This window comes from Gobio gobio (assembly GCF_949357685.1).
Source record: "Gobio gobio genome assembly, chromosome: 18".
NCBI lineage: Eukaryota > Metazoa > Chordata > Actinopteri > Cypriniformes > Gobionidae > Gobio > Gobio gobio.
This window is the reverse complement of record NC_137111.1, coordinates 35,150,017-35,169,140: the sequence shown is the minus strand read 5'-3', so window position 1 is coordinate 35,169,140 and position 19,124 is coordinate 35,150,017. Positions and strand designations below refer to the sequence as shown.

General features: G+C 36.2%; 2 protein-coding genes across 3 annotated transcripts in view; one reads left to right on the top strand and one right to left on the bottom strand.

The window, feature by feature from the left end:
- The window catches only part of srbd1 (S1 RNA binding domain 1), a 68,483-nt gene extending 59,679 nt beyond the window's left edge, over nucleotides 1-8,804 (bottom strand). The window contains exons 1-9 of the mRNA XM_079842963.1: nucleotides 8,704-8,804; nucleotides 8,216-8,283; nucleotides 7,816-8,101; nucleotides 6,811-7,062; nucleotides 6,482-6,648; nucleotides 5,599-5,716; nucleotides 5,371-5,509; nucleotides 3,290-3,386; nucleotides 2,992-3,154 (exon numbers count right to left, since the gene is read on the bottom strand). Of these exons, the coding sequence (XP_079699089.1) occupies nucleotides 2,992-3,154; nucleotides 3,290-3,386; nucleotides 5,371-5,509; nucleotides 5,599-5,716; nucleotides 6,482-6,648; nucleotides 6,811-7,062; nucleotides 7,816-8,101; nucleotides 8,216-8,283 (1,290 nt within the window). The 5' untranslated portion in view covers nucleotides 8,704-8,804. The remainder of the gene's footprint in view (nucleotides 1-2,991; nucleotides 3,155-3,289; nucleotides 3,387-5,370; nucleotides 5,510-5,598; nucleotides 5,717-6,481; nucleotides 6,649-6,810; nucleotides 7,063-7,815; nucleotides 8,102-8,215; nucleotides 8,284-8,703) is intronic.
- Nucleotides 8,805-8,808: 4 nt separating this feature from the next.
- On the top strand, nucleotides 8,809-14,998 carry LOC307142265 (lysophosphatidylserine lipase ABHD12-like). 2 transcript variants are annotated; one of them, XM_079842964.1, is made up of 14 exons: nucleotides 8,809-8,886; nucleotides 9,132-9,282; nucleotides 9,632-9,723; nucleotides 9,822-9,915; nucleotides 10,040-10,159; nucleotides 10,992-11,022; nucleotides 11,105-11,150; nucleotides 11,269-11,398; nucleotides 11,583-11,620; nucleotides 12,785-12,873; nucleotides 13,113-13,195; nucleotides 13,699-13,777; nucleotides 13,868-13,992; nucleotides 14,251-14,998. In XM_079842964.1, the coding sequence occupies exons 2-14, from the start codon at nucleotides 9,203-9,205 to the stop codon at nucleotides 14,276-14,278; spliced, it is 1,035 nt and encodes a 344-aa protein (XP_079699090.1). In that variant the 5' UTR covers nucleotides 8,809-8,886; nucleotides 9,132-9,202; the 3' UTR covers nucleotides 14,279-14,998. The 2 variants fall into 2 exon arrangements, with proteins under 2 accessions (XP_079699090.1, XP_079699091.1); XM_079842965.1 differs by having other exon boundaries at nucleotides 8,820-8,874.
- Nucleotides 14,999-19,124: the final 4,126 nt, after the last annotated feature.

Here is a 19,124-nt window from a genome sequence, read left to right as displayed (position 1 = left end):
GTGGACAATATATATATATTGTTACTAACCTGAAAATTTGTAGATTTTTTTTAACGTCACATTTTTGCATCATATGATATATATATGATCATATATATATATTAATAAAAATTAAAATATATATAACGTGGCTATGGTGATAAAAGTGTACAAACATTTAGTAAACGATTTTGTTCTAAATTGTCAATTAAAATACTGATTAAATAAATACTTTAAACAGTAAATAAAACAAATATTATTTAACAAAAGTTATGATAATTTAGTTGCACATGAGTGATATATATGGTCACAACAATAAGGTCTCATTTGTTAAGATTAGTTAATGTATTAATGTAGTATACTAACATCAATTTAACAATGAGCAATACATCTGTTAAAGTATTCATTAATCTTTGTTAACATCAGTTCATAAAACTACAACTGTATATCGTTTGTTCATGTTAGTTCACAGTGCATTTACTAATACAAATTTAGATTTTTAATAATGTATTAGTTCATGATGAAATGATCTAACTAAGATTAATAAATGCTGTAGAAGTATTGTTCATTCTTAATCCATGTAAACTAATGTAGTTAATGTTAACAAATGAAACCTTATTTTAAAGTGTTACCATATATAAATTAATACATATTTAAGTTAAAAAAATTATTTATTCTCATCAATTTGAAGTTATATATTCTGAACGCTTCCGTCCGCATCTTTTCATGTATGTAAAATGATTTGTCGGTTCGATCTTGAACAAATAAAAATGCATAAATTCTGCCCAACTTACACAAAGCATCAATGTACCCTCTGTTAATAATGGAGTCACTAAGACCAACAAAAACGTTTCACTAAGTGGTTCTTTAGATATGAACATGTGGAACCTCCCCCCCACACACACGTCCTTAATACACTCTCACAACTGATGTGTTAAAATAAACAAGCAAGTGTGTGTGTATACACATGCCGCCTGTCAAAATACATTTCACACTGTTCCTTAGCAAAACCACGAAAAGGTTCATTTTAGCCGGAGTGTGACAGCTCACAGGTCATGGCAAACTCAAATTAACACTCACTGACAAACCACGTCAGCAGATTAACAACGGGTAAACTGTATGCTTCACGGGAGATCTTGCCGACACTCATTCATTCACTCATTTTGCCTTTCTTTCGCTCTTTGTCTCTCTCCCTCTCACCCTCACGCCCTGATCCCCCTCCTTCCTCACACAGCCCATGAGCGGCTGTCATCATGAAGTAGTGTCTGTCAATCCTAGCCTTTAATCCACAGGCACGTGGATAGGGACGTGTCACATATGTTAAGAGGGGGAGATAGGGAATGACTGGGGGACAGGGAAAGGGTGAGAGAGACGAATAGATGGAGAAAAGGATGACTGAGTCACTGTGACATGTGGCCCACAACCAACTCCGAGTAAGCGGGTAGCCATGAAGTGAGAGAGGGGGAAGGGGACACCATTGACACGAACACATACACTTAAACAGCGCTGACAGAAGAGCTTTGAAGAGTGACACAAGGACCTGTGTATATGGAACAACACTGTCAGTGTGTGTGGACTGGTGGATTGTGTCCGAGTGTGTACATATACACCAGCTGTCAGGTTTGGACACGCCTACTCATTGTTTATTATGACTTTCGTACTATTTTAGAATAATAGAACTGTCATCAAAATCTAAATAACACGAGTACGGGAATTATGTAGTTACTAAAAATATAGTTAAATAAGTTAAAATTTGTACGTTTCAGCTTCAAGGTGTACACCCTTGGCAGAGACTTCATGAACTGGATCCTGGGATGCTTTTTACAGAGTAGTGAAGTACATAATGGACACTTGTTAGCTCCTTACTAGGCACTCCAACTCATTCATTTACAGAGTGGAATTACAATTTTGTTTTTCAAAGAAATTCATTTGTTTTTACAAAACTAGCACAAGCATTTAGATAAGAAGGAAGGTTTAAAAGATTTTTAAGATCTTGAGAAACAACGAGGTTCAACATAATTCAACAACAGAACGCTAGATGACCATGGCACTCTTTTTCATTAAAAAGCCATTATAATTTCATGGCTACATGCAAAAATCTTTTCTGCGTGTTTCGGCTCAGGCCTTCCTCAGGAGGAGTAACACAACAAATAATTTTCAAATAGGTTGAAATAAAATGGTCATGGGTTCGATCGATTCCCAGGGAAAGTAAGAACTGACTAAATATAAAATGTGTACCTTGAATGCAATGTAAGTCGCTTTGGATAAAAGCGTCTGCCAAATGCATAAGTGTAGATGTAAATGTAAAATAAAAATAAAATGTTGCCTAATTTTTTTATTTTTTATTTAAGTTAAAGTACTACAATTACTAAAAAATTAATTAAAGCTATATAAATATAAAATAAAAACTAATAAAAGTGAAAAGCACAAAATAATAAAACTTATACTAAAATTAGAATGAATGAAGAATTAAAAAAAAATGTAATATTGGAAAAAAATATTGTAAAAAATAATAATAATTCTAATGATACTTAAAAAAACACTAATATTGGCATCAACTCTTGTTTGCTTTTGGGATCTGTAGGATCGTTTGGACACAAAAACTGTGATGTGTGACTTTACAAACAAATGAGAATTTGAATCATAATTTACCCAGACCAGCTACCTCTTCCTATCACAACCAATTGCTGTCCTTTCTACACTATTCACACTGATAAAAGTGACAAAAGGACCAAAAGAAAAAGAAAACCACACTGCAAGATAAGTTATCATATCTAAAATAGTTTGTGATATTTAGAAAATGTATCAATGTTAATCATGCAGATAATGAAATAGCAGTTTTATCATATCACTGTGGAACAGGCATTTGTGTAATTTGCTAAGAAAGCAATAGCACTTCATGATACATTCAAATCTCTGCAGGAAAAGATAAACATTTAAACGTTTATAGATCTAAAAGTGTCCTATCTGCACAGTGAATCTGGTATGGCACAAGATAAGAGGTGACTATACCTGATGGGGCTGGACACGCTGGACGTCGCAGGTGAAGTCAGTATACAGGCTGAACTTGGCAATGTCCTTTGGTTTGCTCTTCTGATTGCCCTGCTGTGGCTGCTGTTCTTTCAGGGCTGTTTTAGACACCGATGAGTGAATGGTCACTGCACTCCGGTCACACCTGAGAGCATAAATGTAAGGGGAGGTGCATAATGATAAAAGAGCAAAAATAGATAGATTAATAGATAATAGAAAGATGATAATTAAGGGGGACTGGAGAGTAGGAGAAAATATTGTGTTTGCTAAAGTGTCTTACAGTGACTGGACATAGGTGAGAGTCTCTTTGTCCTTTGCAATCCTATCTGCGAGGATCTCCTGCACACCTGTGGCCACCTCATCCATGGTCGACAACCCTACACACAGGAAGCGAAACAGCTGAAATGTCTCATAACATTCACAGTTATCAGTGACCCTGCATTAACTTATGAGAACTGTTTTTCTTTGGTGTTTTTTTTTTTTACAGTATAAATATTCCACATAGTTATATAGTATATGTAAGATTCATGTATAATAATGAATTCATAAGAACGCATATACATGGAATAAATGCCCAGAAAAATGTCACAATGCTGCTGATGTCACTGCCTTCAACGTCAACAGCCAGCAGACAACACACACAAAGTCCTTTGCTGCCCTCTACTGACCCAATGTCTTTTATCACTTTTTATTTGATATAGAAATTAAGGAGGCAATGTTGGGACCATTAATCATTAATCCCCGTTTCAAAACTATTATTGTTAAAGGAGGGGTCTAATGCTATTTCATGCATTCTGATTTATTTACACTGTTAAAGAGTTGGATTATCAAGCTAAACATGGCCAAATTTTCAAAAAATGAGTTGGAATGTCTTTTCCTTCTTAATGATAACTCCTCCGTAACCCTGACTTTAAATCAAAAACGGACTTTCTTTGCGGGATTAACAGCTGCAAAGAAAACTATCATTAGTTCTTGGTTTCCTCCTAATTCTTTGTCAAAACACCAATGGTTGTCCTATTTTATAGATCGTTTGGAGCGATCCACTGCCTTAATCAATAGAGCAAAGATCCTGTACTACTATTTTGTACTGGAACCAAACTCATGACAGCTTGATTTCCATTCTCAAAGCTTAAAGTGACTTAAAAGGTATAGGATAGGAGAGTAAACCAAGATGTAAATCAGGGGAAACGGGTTTGTTTGATCTGTATTTTAATATCCATTATATTTTGATTTTAACACACTTCCGGTAAACCATTTGTCTCTGACATTATGTATATAGTTCTTTTAGTTTATTTTATTCTTCCCTATGTATGTGTATTTGTTTTTCTTGTGTATATCGGTTATCAGTTATCAGTTATGTCCTCCACACTGTATTTCAGTTAAATTTGGTCAGAGTTAATGCTGATAACGTCGTTCAAAAGCTTAAATAAACAAAAATGAGTTGGACGCATGACATTATTTCTGTGCTAAATACACTCCTTCAGGATTCGAATACGTTTCAGAAAGTTTTTTTAAGAATATGCCTCTGTATGACGTCATAAAGGGTGGAATTCCTTGTATGGGCACTTCTCCCACATCAACCAGAGCGAGAGCCAGAGCACGGCCATCAACGAGCTTCGTTCGGGTTACAGAAGCCGTCGGCAGCCCTGTCATTTTGTTTTTAGACCACAAAATCAACAATGTCAATAAAAAAAGTGTTATTTTGGTTGTGAGGGAAGGATAACCTTGTTCAGCTTCCCAAATAACCCAGTGTTAAGGAAACAGTGGACGCAGTTTGTTTTTCTGGAGCATGTTTGTTTGTGAGTGAAACTGCATCTAGTCTGTGTTTTGTTGGCAATTGGTGCATAAGTGCATATCGAATATCGAAAGTTATCCAGGGATAATGCCATGATGTATTGTGTGTGTGTGCTCGTGACTCTTTAGCTCCGCCCACTGCACGCCGCACGAGCTGGGCTGTTTTCGGAAGGAATCGGTACAGCGTATCTGTCTTTTAATAATATGATAAAATGAAAGATTCTTCTGAGATATGAAGGATACAACACTACTCTATAGGTACTCAAAATTAACATGAGATTGTCAGAAACTTTGTGTGTTATGTACCCTTTAAATGAATGTACTTTCTGGGTGAGCATGACACCTCAAAGAGCAATGAGTTGTGGCATCTGAGACCTGTTGCATGAATCCGGTTTCAGCTCCTACCCAGTAAGTTTGAGCAAACTAGTTTTCAAACTCAGAGTTTGTTCAACTAGCTTCATGCAACAGGCCTCTTGAGTAACAAGCACCAAAATAACATTGTTATATTGGCGCTTGTACTACATGCTGCTTGCTGCAAGTAATATACATAAGATAATAACAAAATACCCTTGGTGTTGGGCTGGATCGAGGAGTGCAGATTCAGAGTCTGGGGTGCCTGAAGCAGAGCCAGTGCAACAGGTTCCAGTCCTAACTCCTTAGCTCGCCGGGCCTTGGACAACTTACTGCCCTTTTTATAGGGGGCATACTGAAGACAACACAAAAGTATAGGCTATTATTACAACCCTCACATTCAAAACCCAAATTATTAAGCTGAGAAGCTTGTTCTGTTCTCACCACATGGTCTATTTCATCAGCTGATGTGCAGTTCTTCAGAGACATTTCCAGCTCTGAAGTAAGAACTCCCTCCTTTTTTAGTGTTTGAGCAACAGATCTGCTCTTCTTGGCCACTGACCTAAGACACATGCATAAAATTAAGTTTATCCTGTTTGCGTTTGCTTTCTCATTAGGAAAAGTGCCCAAGTTATGCATTTTTTTTAAATGTTTTTAGAAAGAAGTATCTTATGTTCACCAAGGCTACATTTCTTTGGTCAACAAAAATACAGTAAAAACAGTAATGTTGTGAAGTATTAATGCAATTTAATATTAGTTTTCCATTTTAATATATTAAGTGTAATTAATTCCTGTAATGGCAGGACTGTGCTAAGTCTTTCTGACCCCAAACTTTTGAAGGATAGTTTGTGAAAAGAAAATGTCATATTTAGCCAAATTAACCAAGTGTTAAAATTAGTTTACGTTATCATTTAATCCTGGCCTGGCTGACCAGACAATTCCATTGTGAACATTTTTTCCCATTACGCAGCTTGATCTCTGCTGCCATCTACAGGTCACACTTGATTTCAGCAACCTAATCAAGGTAACTCAAGCCAAGCAATAGCCATATTCAGATATCAGCTTTTTGTGTCATTGGAGACATCCATCATCTTAAAGCATTTTCATATGGATGAATTAATTGCAAAGAATCAGTCAGGATGTACAAAAAAAAAATCCATCCATCCAGTTTCAGCAAAATTATTAAATAAAAAGCTTTATCCAGCAATCACAAACCAAAACACTTATTATGTTTCCTTGAAAAAGAAAATAGATGAGTTTATTAAAGGAAAAAAAAAATCCGTTCTGGTCTACTTGGGGTTTTTTTCTTGTCTTTCCAGTGTCTTACCGTAACTCTTCAAGAGTCAGCTGCACGTCTCGAACAGCATCTGCATCCATATGGTTAATCAGCTCCTTTCTATAGCGCACCATGAAGGGAATCGTGTTCTCCTCTTGGAAGAGCTGTGCAATGTTCACACACACCCACTGCTCCACACCCGTCTTCTGAGCAAGAACCTTCATGGGATAACATGGGATGAAAAAAAATGAATGGTCTTGAAATATTTGAGTTACAATTATTGTACTGTGTGTTACAAAATAGCAAATAATAATAACTTAAACTACCTTTATACAACTATTTCAATCATTATTTCATGTCTCAAGAAAGTAATAACCCACCCGAAAGGGATCCCAATTCATCTGTAAGTCGTCCACACAAGAATTGCCCGATTTGAGTTTTATAGGTCTTCCCTGGGGCATGTTTGTGCACTTCTGCTTCTTCTGAGCAGGTTCATCAAAGGTGAAGCTGTCATCTGGTTCCTCTTTTTTCATCTTGGGGAAATGTTGGCTAGATGATGGACCCTCATCAGGCATATCTCCTGGGACAGCTGCATTATTACTGAACTCCCTGCTCAAGTTGATGGACAACCTCTAAAATAAGGCATCAGAATGAAGCAAGTAATTTGAGTACATTATATTAGAAATGTCATTGTCAAGATATACTGCAGTACAAAAGTCAGAAATATTTATAATAATTACATATAATAACATATAATCATTTTTTTTTATGTTTTTTGAAAAGGCTTAATCTCACCATGTCTGCATTTTTTGATCAACATACAGTAAAACAATAATATTGTAAAATATTAAAACTTTTTTCTATTTTGATATATTTGAAAGTGTAATGAATTCCTGTAATAGCAAAGCTGAATATTCAGCAGCAATTACAGTCTTCAGTGTCACCGTCACATGATCCTTTAGAAATTCACATTTCTTCTTTATTAAGAAGTTTAAGTTGAAGAAGTTGTGCTGCTTAGTCTTATTTGTTTTTTTTACAATTTAAAAAAATATTTTTCACTTAAAAAAAAACTACTGACACTTTTGATGAACGTAATGCCTCCTTGCTGAATAGAATTATTAATTTCATTCAAAAACAAACAAAAACTGTTACTGACCCCAAACTTTTGAATGGTAGTGTTTGTACACAAAAGAGATCAAATAGAACATAGAATATACATAGATTATAGAACATGATGTTTGTGTTAGATAAATAATAGTAGGCCAGCTGACATGAGTCAGGGTAGATATATAACATATTTAGTAATTAGTCGTTTAGAAAAGCAGATGCTGTTATGTAGAGTAACTTACAGTACTCTTATTGCAAGACAGTTACTAAAAACTTGCCTCTTCTTTGACTGTCACATGCTGGTGTGATTCAGGCTCCGGTAGAACAGCATCCTCAGTGTTTTTCTCTGTAGTCTTCTCCTTCTTTGCTTTAGGAACCCGTGCAGCTCTTGGCTTCCTCTCTGCTTTAGGTTTTGGCTCTTTAGGTTTGGCCACCCTCTTGGTCACTTTTTTCTTTTCGGCGGTTTCATCTCTCCCCTTCTTGAGTCCTCCTTTAGTTGTGCCTTCATTTAATTTTGGCAACCATTCATCCAACTCCTCACTGTCATCTTTTGGATTGCCTGTTCTGTAACAAGAAATTATTTCTACTTCATCCAGCATTCAGGGAGAATAAGACATTTTTATTTTTACATCTCAGTCTTACTGGAAGCTCATTTGGAGAGAGAAGAAAGGACCTTACATGTCATCAGAATCATCATCCGTCGTTGGCTCTTTATACGCCTTTGCTGTTCTTGTTCTTCGAAGCATCTTTGTGAGGGTAACGACAACAAATGAAAATAAACTAAATGGCAATAACAAATAAAGGATGTATGTTGAAAATAAAAAATAATAGCTCTTTTAAAACTTGGACGTGGATATGTTCTCAACTCAATAATGTTATCTCATCAATATTTCTATACAGAATGGACGTTCATATGTAAGTGCAAACATAACGTGTTTCTTATAAAACGTCAGGTGTCGCGGCAAATATAATTTGCAAAGTACTCAGCGAAGTGCAAAAGCATGTTTAATGTTGTTGTGGTGAATGTTAGAATCAGAAAGTCATTTTGAATTTAGCGCGCGAGCACGTACGTGTGATTTGTCTTAGCTGTTGGTTCTCTAAATTACCAACCATTAAACCAGAGATGTTAACCTACAGAAGTCGCTAACAGAACTGTTAAAACTTACAATGTTCCTCTGATAGACATAAAACTATCACCCATTTAACGACGTGAATGATGCTGCTGCTGCTTTGTTTCCTTAGGGACGTCAGCAGCAGGAAGTGATGTAACGTTAGGGTTCTCAAACTCTTAAAATATATAATAAAGGTTCATCTTCATGTTTTCAAACAAAAATCTGGTAAACGTCAAGGTCGTAAACATTCTCTATTTCTAAATAAGCAATTTAATTAAATATACTATTCAACTTTTAAATGTGTAATGGTTATTTAACGGTTTTCATAACTGATCAAGGATATCGAGATCTGTGTCATATGTCACACCAAAATGACGCAGCTTGTCTTCTGAGTGAAAAGGAAAAACTGTAAATAAATGTGTGCACATAAGCCCAGTCCATGCTCTTTGTTCTTTACACCCGTCCACTTCCGTGAGTTGCAGGGTTTGTTTGTCAGTGTCAGTTATTGCCAAAGCGGCAAAGTAAACGTTGGGAGTGTTCCCTGCTCTTCAAAATGAAGCGAAGAATCGATAAATCTGAAAGAAGGTCTGCAGGAAGATTACAGAAACCCAAGATTTTAAATGAGCGTCCAAGGCAAGTCAGATTTGTTGTATTGATTTTTTTCGAAAGTAATTCAGTGTAGACCTGTTTTTGAATGCATAACAACTGCATAAAACTAACGGCAACAATATCAGGAAATGTCTAACACTAGCCTATCATTAAGTGCTGATTATGCAGATGGTTGTTAATCTTTAAAATGTGACACTATGGAGATTACTTTAAATCTGCAATGTTCTAATAAAAAATACAACTTGATAAAGACTAAAATGCATTGCATTGGTTTAACAATAAATGTGTCTTCACCAAATCTTGAATACAGCCCATTGGGTCAAAAATGTCAGACCTTTTTACACCCAGATTCTGTGCATGTTCTTTTCTTAAGATCTCAGTGGATGTGGACTTGGACCAAAATGGGACTTCTTTCAGTGTGTGTGCTTTCTGCAACAATTCCAATTCTTATGCATCTCTTCTCTGGTATGCTATTTTCCCACCCAAATATTGATGAGTTGTCGTCTATATAATGTAGTAGTTTATGGAATAATGTTTTTTTTTTTTTTTTTGTATTTCTCCAGACTATGTAGACCTCAGCCGACCTTCAGATATAGGTCTCAATCACACTATAAATATCTACCTTAAACCCGAAGAGGGGGTGAGAGTGGGCGTGTGGTTAGTTTTAAGACACCTACATGTCACATATATACACAAAAACTATAAAACAAAAATAACAATTATGGAGGTTGTCAATATATTCTTTTTCTTTGTTCTTGCATTATACATAACTAATTTGTAGGTATACTGTACCTGAACATAGATGGAAGGAGGCGCAGGGGCAGAATCTAGAGTGGTATGAGAACGCTCTGGGGGATGGATCGCCAATTTTCATCTACCTCCATGGCAATGGGGGTAACAGGCAGGAAATCTTTTAATCAACTTAAAATAAAAGAGACCAATATTTATTCTAAGACTTTTAATCACTAAAGATTCCATTAGTGATATGCTAACCAGACACTGCAATGACTGCATAATATCTTGGCATTAATCAGTAAGCCTTCATATAATTTTTAACACATGCGTATACATTGAACTTTACACTGCTTTGCACTTTACCTTAGTAAAAAAACTGGGATGGGCAACTGCAGCATATCACTGAACGTCCACATTCAATCCCTTTGCCATCTCACTAATTAAACAAAATATCACAGTCCAATAAAACCTAACGTAAAAATGATATGTGTGTAAACACTACCACAATATTATCAACTTGCTTGCCTTAAATACAATTACCAAATATTGATTTTGGCGTTCCCACTTTATATTAGGTGGCCTTAACTACTATGTAATTACATAAAAAAATAAGTACAGTGTACTTATTGTGTTGTATTGCAAAACACTTTTGCTGATATTGAGGTGGGATACGGGTAAAGTTAGGGACAGGTGTGGTGGTATGGGTCAGTTAAAGGGTAGGGCTAGGTGTAAGGAAAGTGTCAACAGTGTAATTATAAATGTAAATTATAAACTACAGAAATTAATTACTGATGTAATTTTACATGCAGGTAATTTTTTTAATGTAAGTACAACAATTTGTACACAATAAGCGCATTGTATAAAATTATTAATTATAATGTTAGTACATAGTAGTTAAGGTCACCTAATATAAAGTGGGTCAAATAAATAAATTTTTCATTATATGGAAAATACATGTCAATAATTTGCTTTTGTCTTGATGTACCCTCAATAAACAGATCTGCACCCCATCGTATTGGAATTGCAAATGTGAGCAAACTCACTTATTTCATTATGAATAAAGACTAAGAACTTGAATAGTGATAATGAATGAATTGTCTTGACCATACAGGTCTTGAGTGCTGTTGGATATCATGTCTTGGCTTTGGACTACAGAGGTGGGTTAATATGTCGTCACTTCACTGTAGCCCACAATCATTGGAACTAATTTCAAACTTCAATAGCCTATATGATTTTTCTATTGCTTACTGTTACTCAAATGTATTACTCTGTCAGGTTTTGGGGACTCCACTGGGGAACCTACAGAGGCCGGTCTGAGTACTGATGCCTTATTCTTGTACCACTGGGTTAAAGCACGCAGTGGCAACAGCCTGGTGTGTGTGTGGGGGCACTCGCTTGGTAGTGGGTGTGTAGAATCTGCTTTTTTATTGACTTTTGCCATGTTACTACAAATGTAAATGAAGACAATAAATATAATATGACAATGAAGACAATCAATATAATATGACTGTAAATTATATATATATCATATGTATATATTTTTTTCCACATATACACAGTATAACAGCAGTATGTTTCTTTTACAATAGTGTAACGACTAACACTGCAGTGAAATTACTAGAGGAAGGTAAGAATTTGACTGCTTTTTTATGCTTTCAGTGTCTCTTCAGTGTTGTTGTCTTGCTTTTTCTTTTCACTTGTCATCATATAAGATAGTAAGCTTCATGTAATATGAGGCAGAAATGCAGATCTAAATGCAAGGTGTTTATTGAAAAAACACAAACAAGGCAAGAACAGGAAAACCAGGGAACAGAGACGCAATCCGTCGACATATATCCACAGCAAACATCGACTGATCAAAGAACAAGGGAAACACAAGGACTATACATTATATACAAAAGGGGTAACAAGCTAACAAGAAATACCTCTGGGTTTCTTTCATGTTTGTAATCACAAGGGATTACAAACATGACAACGAAACAGGAAGTAACAAGTCTAAACAAGACATGGGGAACATAACAAAGCCCAAGCCGCCGGGGAAAGATGGACGGCCAGAACCATGAGGTGGAGGTGGGCCTGGTAACCAATGTGAAACCGGCAGTTTAGGGAGCCAGGGTGAAGCAGAGAGGGCGGCAAGCCAGGGTGGAGCAGAGAGAGCGGGGAGCCAGGGCGGAGGTGAAGGCCATCAAGGCAGAGCAGGAGACCACCAGGGCAGAGCCAAAGATCACGGTGGAGCAGGTGGAGCTGAAGAACACCACGGTGGAGCTGAGGACCACAGAGAGTCAGGAGGCCATGGTGGAACAGAGACAGGGAGCCCAGAGAGTTGGCCTCTTTGACCATAACAGAGAGCACAGAGAGTTCATAAGCAGCCTCAATGGCCATGACAGAGCATCGAGAGATCTGAGACAGCATCCATGGCCATGGCGGATGCCGCCAAATGGGCAAAAAAACACAAAAAAGGCAAGAACAGGAAAACCAGGGAACATGGGGAGTAGAGACACAATCCATCTACATTCATCCACAGCAAACATTAACGGACTAGGGAGACACAAGGCCTATATACAAAAGGGGTATCAAGCTAATATGGGAAATGGGAAAAATTTGGGAACTAATTAACATGAAAAAAAAGGGACTACAAAAAATGGCACAAACAAGACACGGGGAACATACTTTACACACTTAACATATTTTAATATTTCACATTTCTTGACAGTAAGAGGGGGAATGGTGTGTTTTTCTTTATTCTGTATATACATTTTTCTTGATTAAAAAACTGCACATTTCTTGACAGGAAAACAGTTTGATGGAATAATACTTGAGGGTGCATTTCTAACCGGGGAAGTGGCACCTAATCAAATGTTTGATCACGCTTTTTCCTGGGTAAGTAATGTTTATGATCTAAACAATTGGTCGTTACAAATAAGTTTAAGATATTTTCGTTTTAGATAGTTTGATAAGGTATTTTATTGATAATTTTGAGACATTCAAAACATTGTAATTGGGATTTTCTTACAGAGTAAATTTTTATTTATATTTGAAGTTCATTAATACTGTACATGGACAAACCACACAAGATAATATGGGTCATTAATCAGTACATCTTTTTTTCTTTTCTCCAGTTTTATTGGAAGTTCCCGTACATTCAGTTCTTCCTTTTCAATCCACTGAAAAACAACATTGTGGTCTTTCCAACTAATAAAAAGTATGTGACTGTTAATATTAAAGTAATTAATATTAACAATATGAGTAGAAATGTGATTGGAATAGTATGCCAGTGTTATTGTCACGATTGGTTGCAGCAGATGAGGAAGCAGGATCCAAGTGCAGTAGTACTTTATTTAAATAAACTCAAAACTTCACAAGTACAAAATCATAGGGACAAGGCTCAGGGACAGAACAACAAACATAACGCAATGATAAGAACTGACAAAGAACAAGACTGAACACAGGGTTTAAATACACAGGCAAACAGATCATGGAAACGAGACACAGCTGACAAGACTAATAAGACACACCTGAAGTGAAACTCAAATCATGAAACATGAAAAACTACAAAGAACTACAAAATAAAGCACAGGAAAAACTTCAACTTAAAAGTCCTAGGACAGAAACAGAGCACATGTGACAGTTATGTTAAATAGGAACATATATTGTAAATTTTCATCTCATTTTTCTTTTCTTTTCATTCTTTTTTTTTTTTGATAGTTTGCAGAAAATTAGAACTCCCATTATGATTCTCCACGCTGAAGACGACCATTTAGTGCCCTTTGCATTGGCTCAAGAGGTTTGAGTTTGTGTGTATGAAATTTAATTTACCTAATGAAAATATTTTGGAAATACATCTTTGCTTTAAATCACATTTATTCTGGCTCAGAATTACAGAATCGCAAAAAAGGCCCAGAACTCAGATGAACGGGTCAAGCTGGTACCATTTGATGGATCGCTTGGATATCTTCATAATGGGCTCTATAAAGACCCTGGTTTGCCAAATATCATAAGGTGATGTCATGTTTTATCTAAATATTAAAAAGTTTAAGATTTCAAAGAATTTTCATTAGAGATACACTGTACTCGTACACGGTACACGGTGCCATGTTACAAGTAAAGACAGCTCTGGAGAAATACTTTTCTATAAAAAAGTAACTTTTGATAAGTAAGCTATGCATTGTTGCTATATAATGTTGCACATGCATCACTAAATGACAGAAAAATATTAGATAATGGCAGCAAAATGAATGCCTATGTTTATTATTACAGGGAGTTTGTGCAATCGCTTGAGGCATGAGACAGGAGGAGAAGGATTTACACCAAGAAAGAGCCAGCTAAATTGCTGTTTCCTGTGTTGTAACTGTAAATGGAATGATATAATGGTTGTAAACAGTATGCACTTCTTTATTAAAAACATTGTAATGTCTGAAGTATAGTTTACAAAACTACCCCCATTAGGTTGAATTTATTGTCTTGTTGTTAATCAGAAAATACAGCTCAGGACCTGCTTGATGTTAAAAAGAGTTATTAAGTGCAGTGAACCGTTTTGACTGAATAAACCGTTTTGACAAGTTGCTATATTGACGTAAACAATGGATAAAGAAATCAAATGTGTGCCAATGCAATGCATTAGTTCTTAAAGTGGTAGCAGCCTATAGCAACCTGCGGCTGTCTGTTGATCAAACAGCAAGATAAAAAGAGAAAATCACAGTTTAGCTTTAGTTGTAGGTTATTTAATTTATTTTAAATAATTAAATGCACATTTAATTTATATTGTGAAGACTATGCAGTTTTTTATTTTTCTTTATATTTCATTATTCAACATTCAATTAATTTTGAATAGGGGGATACCTTGTGTCCACATTGTCGCCGCTGTGGTACCTGCCGTTGAATTTGGACTCTGGAGGACAGACTTTTTTTGTGGCTGAAGGAAAGTTGTCTGATGTTTAATACATTTCCACAGCAAGTTGAGGATGCATTACTGTATGCTAATTAATAAAGCAATTCACAACACATACCAATGAAGTCTTTGAAGGCTTATTTGAATGTGAACGCACTGCACCTGAAGTCAATCAATTTGACCTCCATGGTGTCCTGGTTTACCAGCAGGTTCTTTGATTTGATGACCCAATTGAAGACAGCGCTTGCAGCAAATGTTAGTAGCATGCATGTCGTGCTGTCCTCTCTTCAAGGCTTCCTCCATGGAGCTCCATGAAGCTCAACAAGTACATGTAAAGCAAGGGCCACTTCATGACCATGATGTAGCTGTCTGTGCTGTCCTGCCAGTCCAGCAGTTTAATCATTTGAGGAACACTGGGGCCCTTATTGGCCATCAAAGCCGATCTCCATGCACTGTAAAAATAAAAGGTGCCTGGAGGAACCTTTTGGGGTTCTTCACTTTGCCACACCGGCGGAACCGTCTGTAGATCCTGTAGGCACCCTTTCAAAAGAGGCGGTTCTCTGAGGAACCACCCAGGATTCCTGAGGAACCCTTCCTTTAGGAACCACCTTGGGTGCTTCAAGGCACCATTTCCCAATGTAACCTCCCTACCCCTCCCTCTCCCTCTCCCTCTCCACCCCCCCCCCCCCCCCCTCTTTATTTACTATTAAATAAAATTGATCTATTTACATTTTATTTTTTTGACAAATGAAAAACTAAAACCAAATGCAAAGCAAACATTTTTTATTAATAAACAACAACAATATTCATAGAAAAGTTCAATAAATATTTACCTTGAATACTGTAGCTACATCAACATCTAATTCTTTGAAGCACATATATAATGTTAATATTGCTATACATTAAGAGTTTACATCTTGGCAAAACTGCAAAAGATAAATATGACTTCTTACAACTTTAAAATATAAATAAACAATAATACAATTAAAATCTACTACAGTAAAATGTACAATGCAGTCAATTGTTCTCCCATGGGGAGACGTTTGGGATGGCCAGTCTAAAAGAAAGAAAATATGACAGATGGAGGTGGTTTCCTACACTAAAAAAATTAATTTTTGCTGCTGTGGTTGCCAGACTAATTCTGTAAAAAATACAGTAAAATGTAAAGAGCCTGTTAATTTTACAGTATAAAACCATAATTTCAAGAACATTTAAATTTAAACCAGTAAATTCCACCATGCTACTAAAATCTGTTTGGTATCTTTAACATATACTGACAACCACAATAATAATGCAAGTGATTAAAGAGTAAGCCACATGAAGCTTTTCCATCATGTAACTACACTTTAATAATGCAATAAACATTCATTAAACAACAGAAGATGAACATAAAACCCAAATGTGCATAACTGATAACAAAAACTATTAAGAAACATGATCGTTTAAACAAAATACCTTCAAATGTAATGTCACATATAGAGAATTCTTGTTTTAGACTAATTTGATTTGATTTGAAGGGTTGGATTTGAAATCCACTGTTGCTTCAATGTAGCCTATATCCTTTGAGTAATTTATTATCGATTTATTAATCAATATTTATCCATCTAGATGTTAAATGATTTGATTGACTTTTTTTAAGCCAAAGCATTCATTTGACTTTTCATCTTCAATCACTAGACTAGAGCATGACTGAGAGAAAGTATATCTAATCAGTATGTTTTGGGAAAGTTTCCTGGTCAGAGCTAGAGCTCAGCCAACTCCAACCTTGAAGAAGCTGTATCTGTGTGTGCGCATGCGCATTTGTACAGGATCGTTGACCTCAGTGGAAATTTGTTAAGTTTATCTGTGCCTTAACCAATCACAGTCATTGCTTTGTCCAGGTGAAATCAGTTGTGTAGCACCAAATGTTGGGCCCAAGGAGTGGGCCCCTCACCAAACCACACCAAGCCTCGAACATTGTAGCCAATCAAAGATAAGTCAGTTGAGTGCGTGAATGCAGTGGCCAATCAGAGCTGTTTAAGTTAGTAAATATCTCCTCTGCTCAAAACGTCAGTTTTTTTTTTCAGGGCAAGCTCACTGATATCTGAACGCTCACAAATCCTTTCAATATAACCAATGTAAGTGACACAATGTAAATAAGAGATTCATTGTGGTTCTTTGATTATAACAGGAGTTTTGGCAAGAGTTCAGAACTGAAAATTAAGTGATTGACAGCTTCTGTGATTAAAAAGGGAGCACACTTTGCAAGCTTTATCCCATTCACTATTTCAATAAAAGTTGTGTTGCTAATACAAAAGTTGCATGCTGCTAACACACATTGTACAGATTCAGGAGTGACAACCACTAAAGTGAATCCACTAAATTATCTCTTGACAGCGCAAACACAAATATGCACAGGACAGCTTGAATGCAGCTAATACTGCATCAGCGGGTATCTATCTAATTAGGTCAGTGCTTGGTTAAAAAAAGAAAAACAGTACAGAAAGACTGGTATTGTCACATTTGTACAGTATCATTTTTACATATTTTACATACATATTTGTTCCTATGATAGCATGTTATTATTACTATGTAATGTTGTCATGATAATATTATGGATTATCAACATATCTTTGTTGGCCCCTACCTCCCTGAGGGGTTAATGAGTTCCACTATTACCCCCTGTCCAACGCCCCTGGGTGGAATATAGGTTGTGGAGAACATCAGCGTATTGTCTATGCCAATGTGTGCTTATAGGCCGACTTCAGGGGATCTAGAAAGTGTCCAACATATCTGTGATAATCATGATTTGCTGCTTGCTAGTCAGCTGCAGACCGGTACTAGGTGGGACATTGGGTGTGTCTCGATCAGTCCCCTAGCTCCCGAGTTTGTGAATCAGTATATCCTGTAGCTACACGAGTTCCGGGCACTGTAAGGACAGTAAAAGACACTGGCTCACATTGGGACACTGATGACTCTATTTATGGCAATGTGAAAAACATCATCATTGTACAACATCATTACTGGTATTTATGAACAACAGCTGATATCTTTCTGACATTACTTGTAATGTTATTTAAAGTAGGCCTACATTATAATAAATACTTTGCTTGTTACATGTGCGTGCAACATTTCAGCCGCAAATCAATTAAATGTTAGCTAGATTGTGTTCATTGTCTAACGATGTATGTTTATGCTGAAATATACTAAAATAATGATTTCTGTTTTTAAAAACACATATCGCGTGTCGTTTTCGGTTATTATGTGTAGTGAGTTGGCTCACTGTTGATTTGAGTTTCGCGCTTCAGAACTTCCGTTAAGGGAGCATAGTGAGCATCGATGCACCCTGGGTTTTGCCGTGCATTGTGGGACTTTTTAGGGAGCGAACATTTCAGTGCACTGGAAGGTTTCTGCCATTGAGACAGGCCTTAAAATGGCCGACTCCCTGCAACTAAGGAGCTGATTGAGACACACCCATTATCATTCTAGAGAGTATTTGATTGACAAGGCACAAAAGTGTCATTCTGATTTAATGTGCTCTTTAAATGCTGTGTTGGAGTTATAAAAGGCTAGGGAAATCAACTAGCCTATTTATCAAGTGAAGCTAGTTGAGTTCTCAAAGAGTCTCAATAACCTAGCCTGCTTTGCAAGACAAATGTTTTTGTAATTAGGTATTAGCAAACATGCTTTGCTACTTGCTAAAACAATAGTTTTCCGAAACATGAGTTTGACAACCCATGGGGGTTTATGAGGGAAGGGAACAGAAGGTTGGTGAGTTGATGAATAGCTAATAAATTCAATAATAAAAATATAAAATTAAAATAAATGAATAATTTTAAAATAAAAACAATCGAAATAAAACACTTAATAAAATATTTATTTATTTACCTTATGTCATGTGACCATCTAACATAAGAGAACCGTGAATATGCAATTTGTTTTTAAATTAAACGAAATATTTTAGGTCAAAAAGTTTTGGGGAAACTGTTTGTATTCTTGTTACCTAAAGTTTTTAAAAAAGTGATATTTTGGCAGCTTGGGTGACGAATAACAAGGGTCTTTAAATGAATAGACAACGCTTCATTTTAAACTTACATCAAGTTTACTTATTATTAGGGGTAAGCTTTTACTACATTATTTGAATTTCCTTTCAATGAACATTTCATCAGTGTGGCTTTACATCCTGCTAGGCAGCCTCTGCCTTTCCACCGCTTCTGTTTGCGCTCAGATGACGTGGCCATGGGTGGCAAAGCAGAGGGTTTTC

What these genes read in the sequence shown, in the direction of transcription:
- LOC307142265 (XM_079842964.1), top strand. Translation starts at nt 9,203, where the DNA reads ATGAAGCGAAGAATCGATAAATCTGAAAGAAGGTCTGCAGGAAGATTA. An exon ending in GTCTTTCCAACTAATAAAAA is followed by an intron (nt 13,196 to 13,698) that starts GTATGTGACTGT and finishes TTTTTTTGATAG; the next exon opens with TTTGCAGAAAATTAGAACTC. An exon ending in GGTTTGCCAAATATCATAAG is followed by an intron (nt 13,993 to 14,250) that starts GTGATGTCATGT and finishes TTATTATTACAG; the next exon opens with GGAGTTTGTGCAATCGCTTG.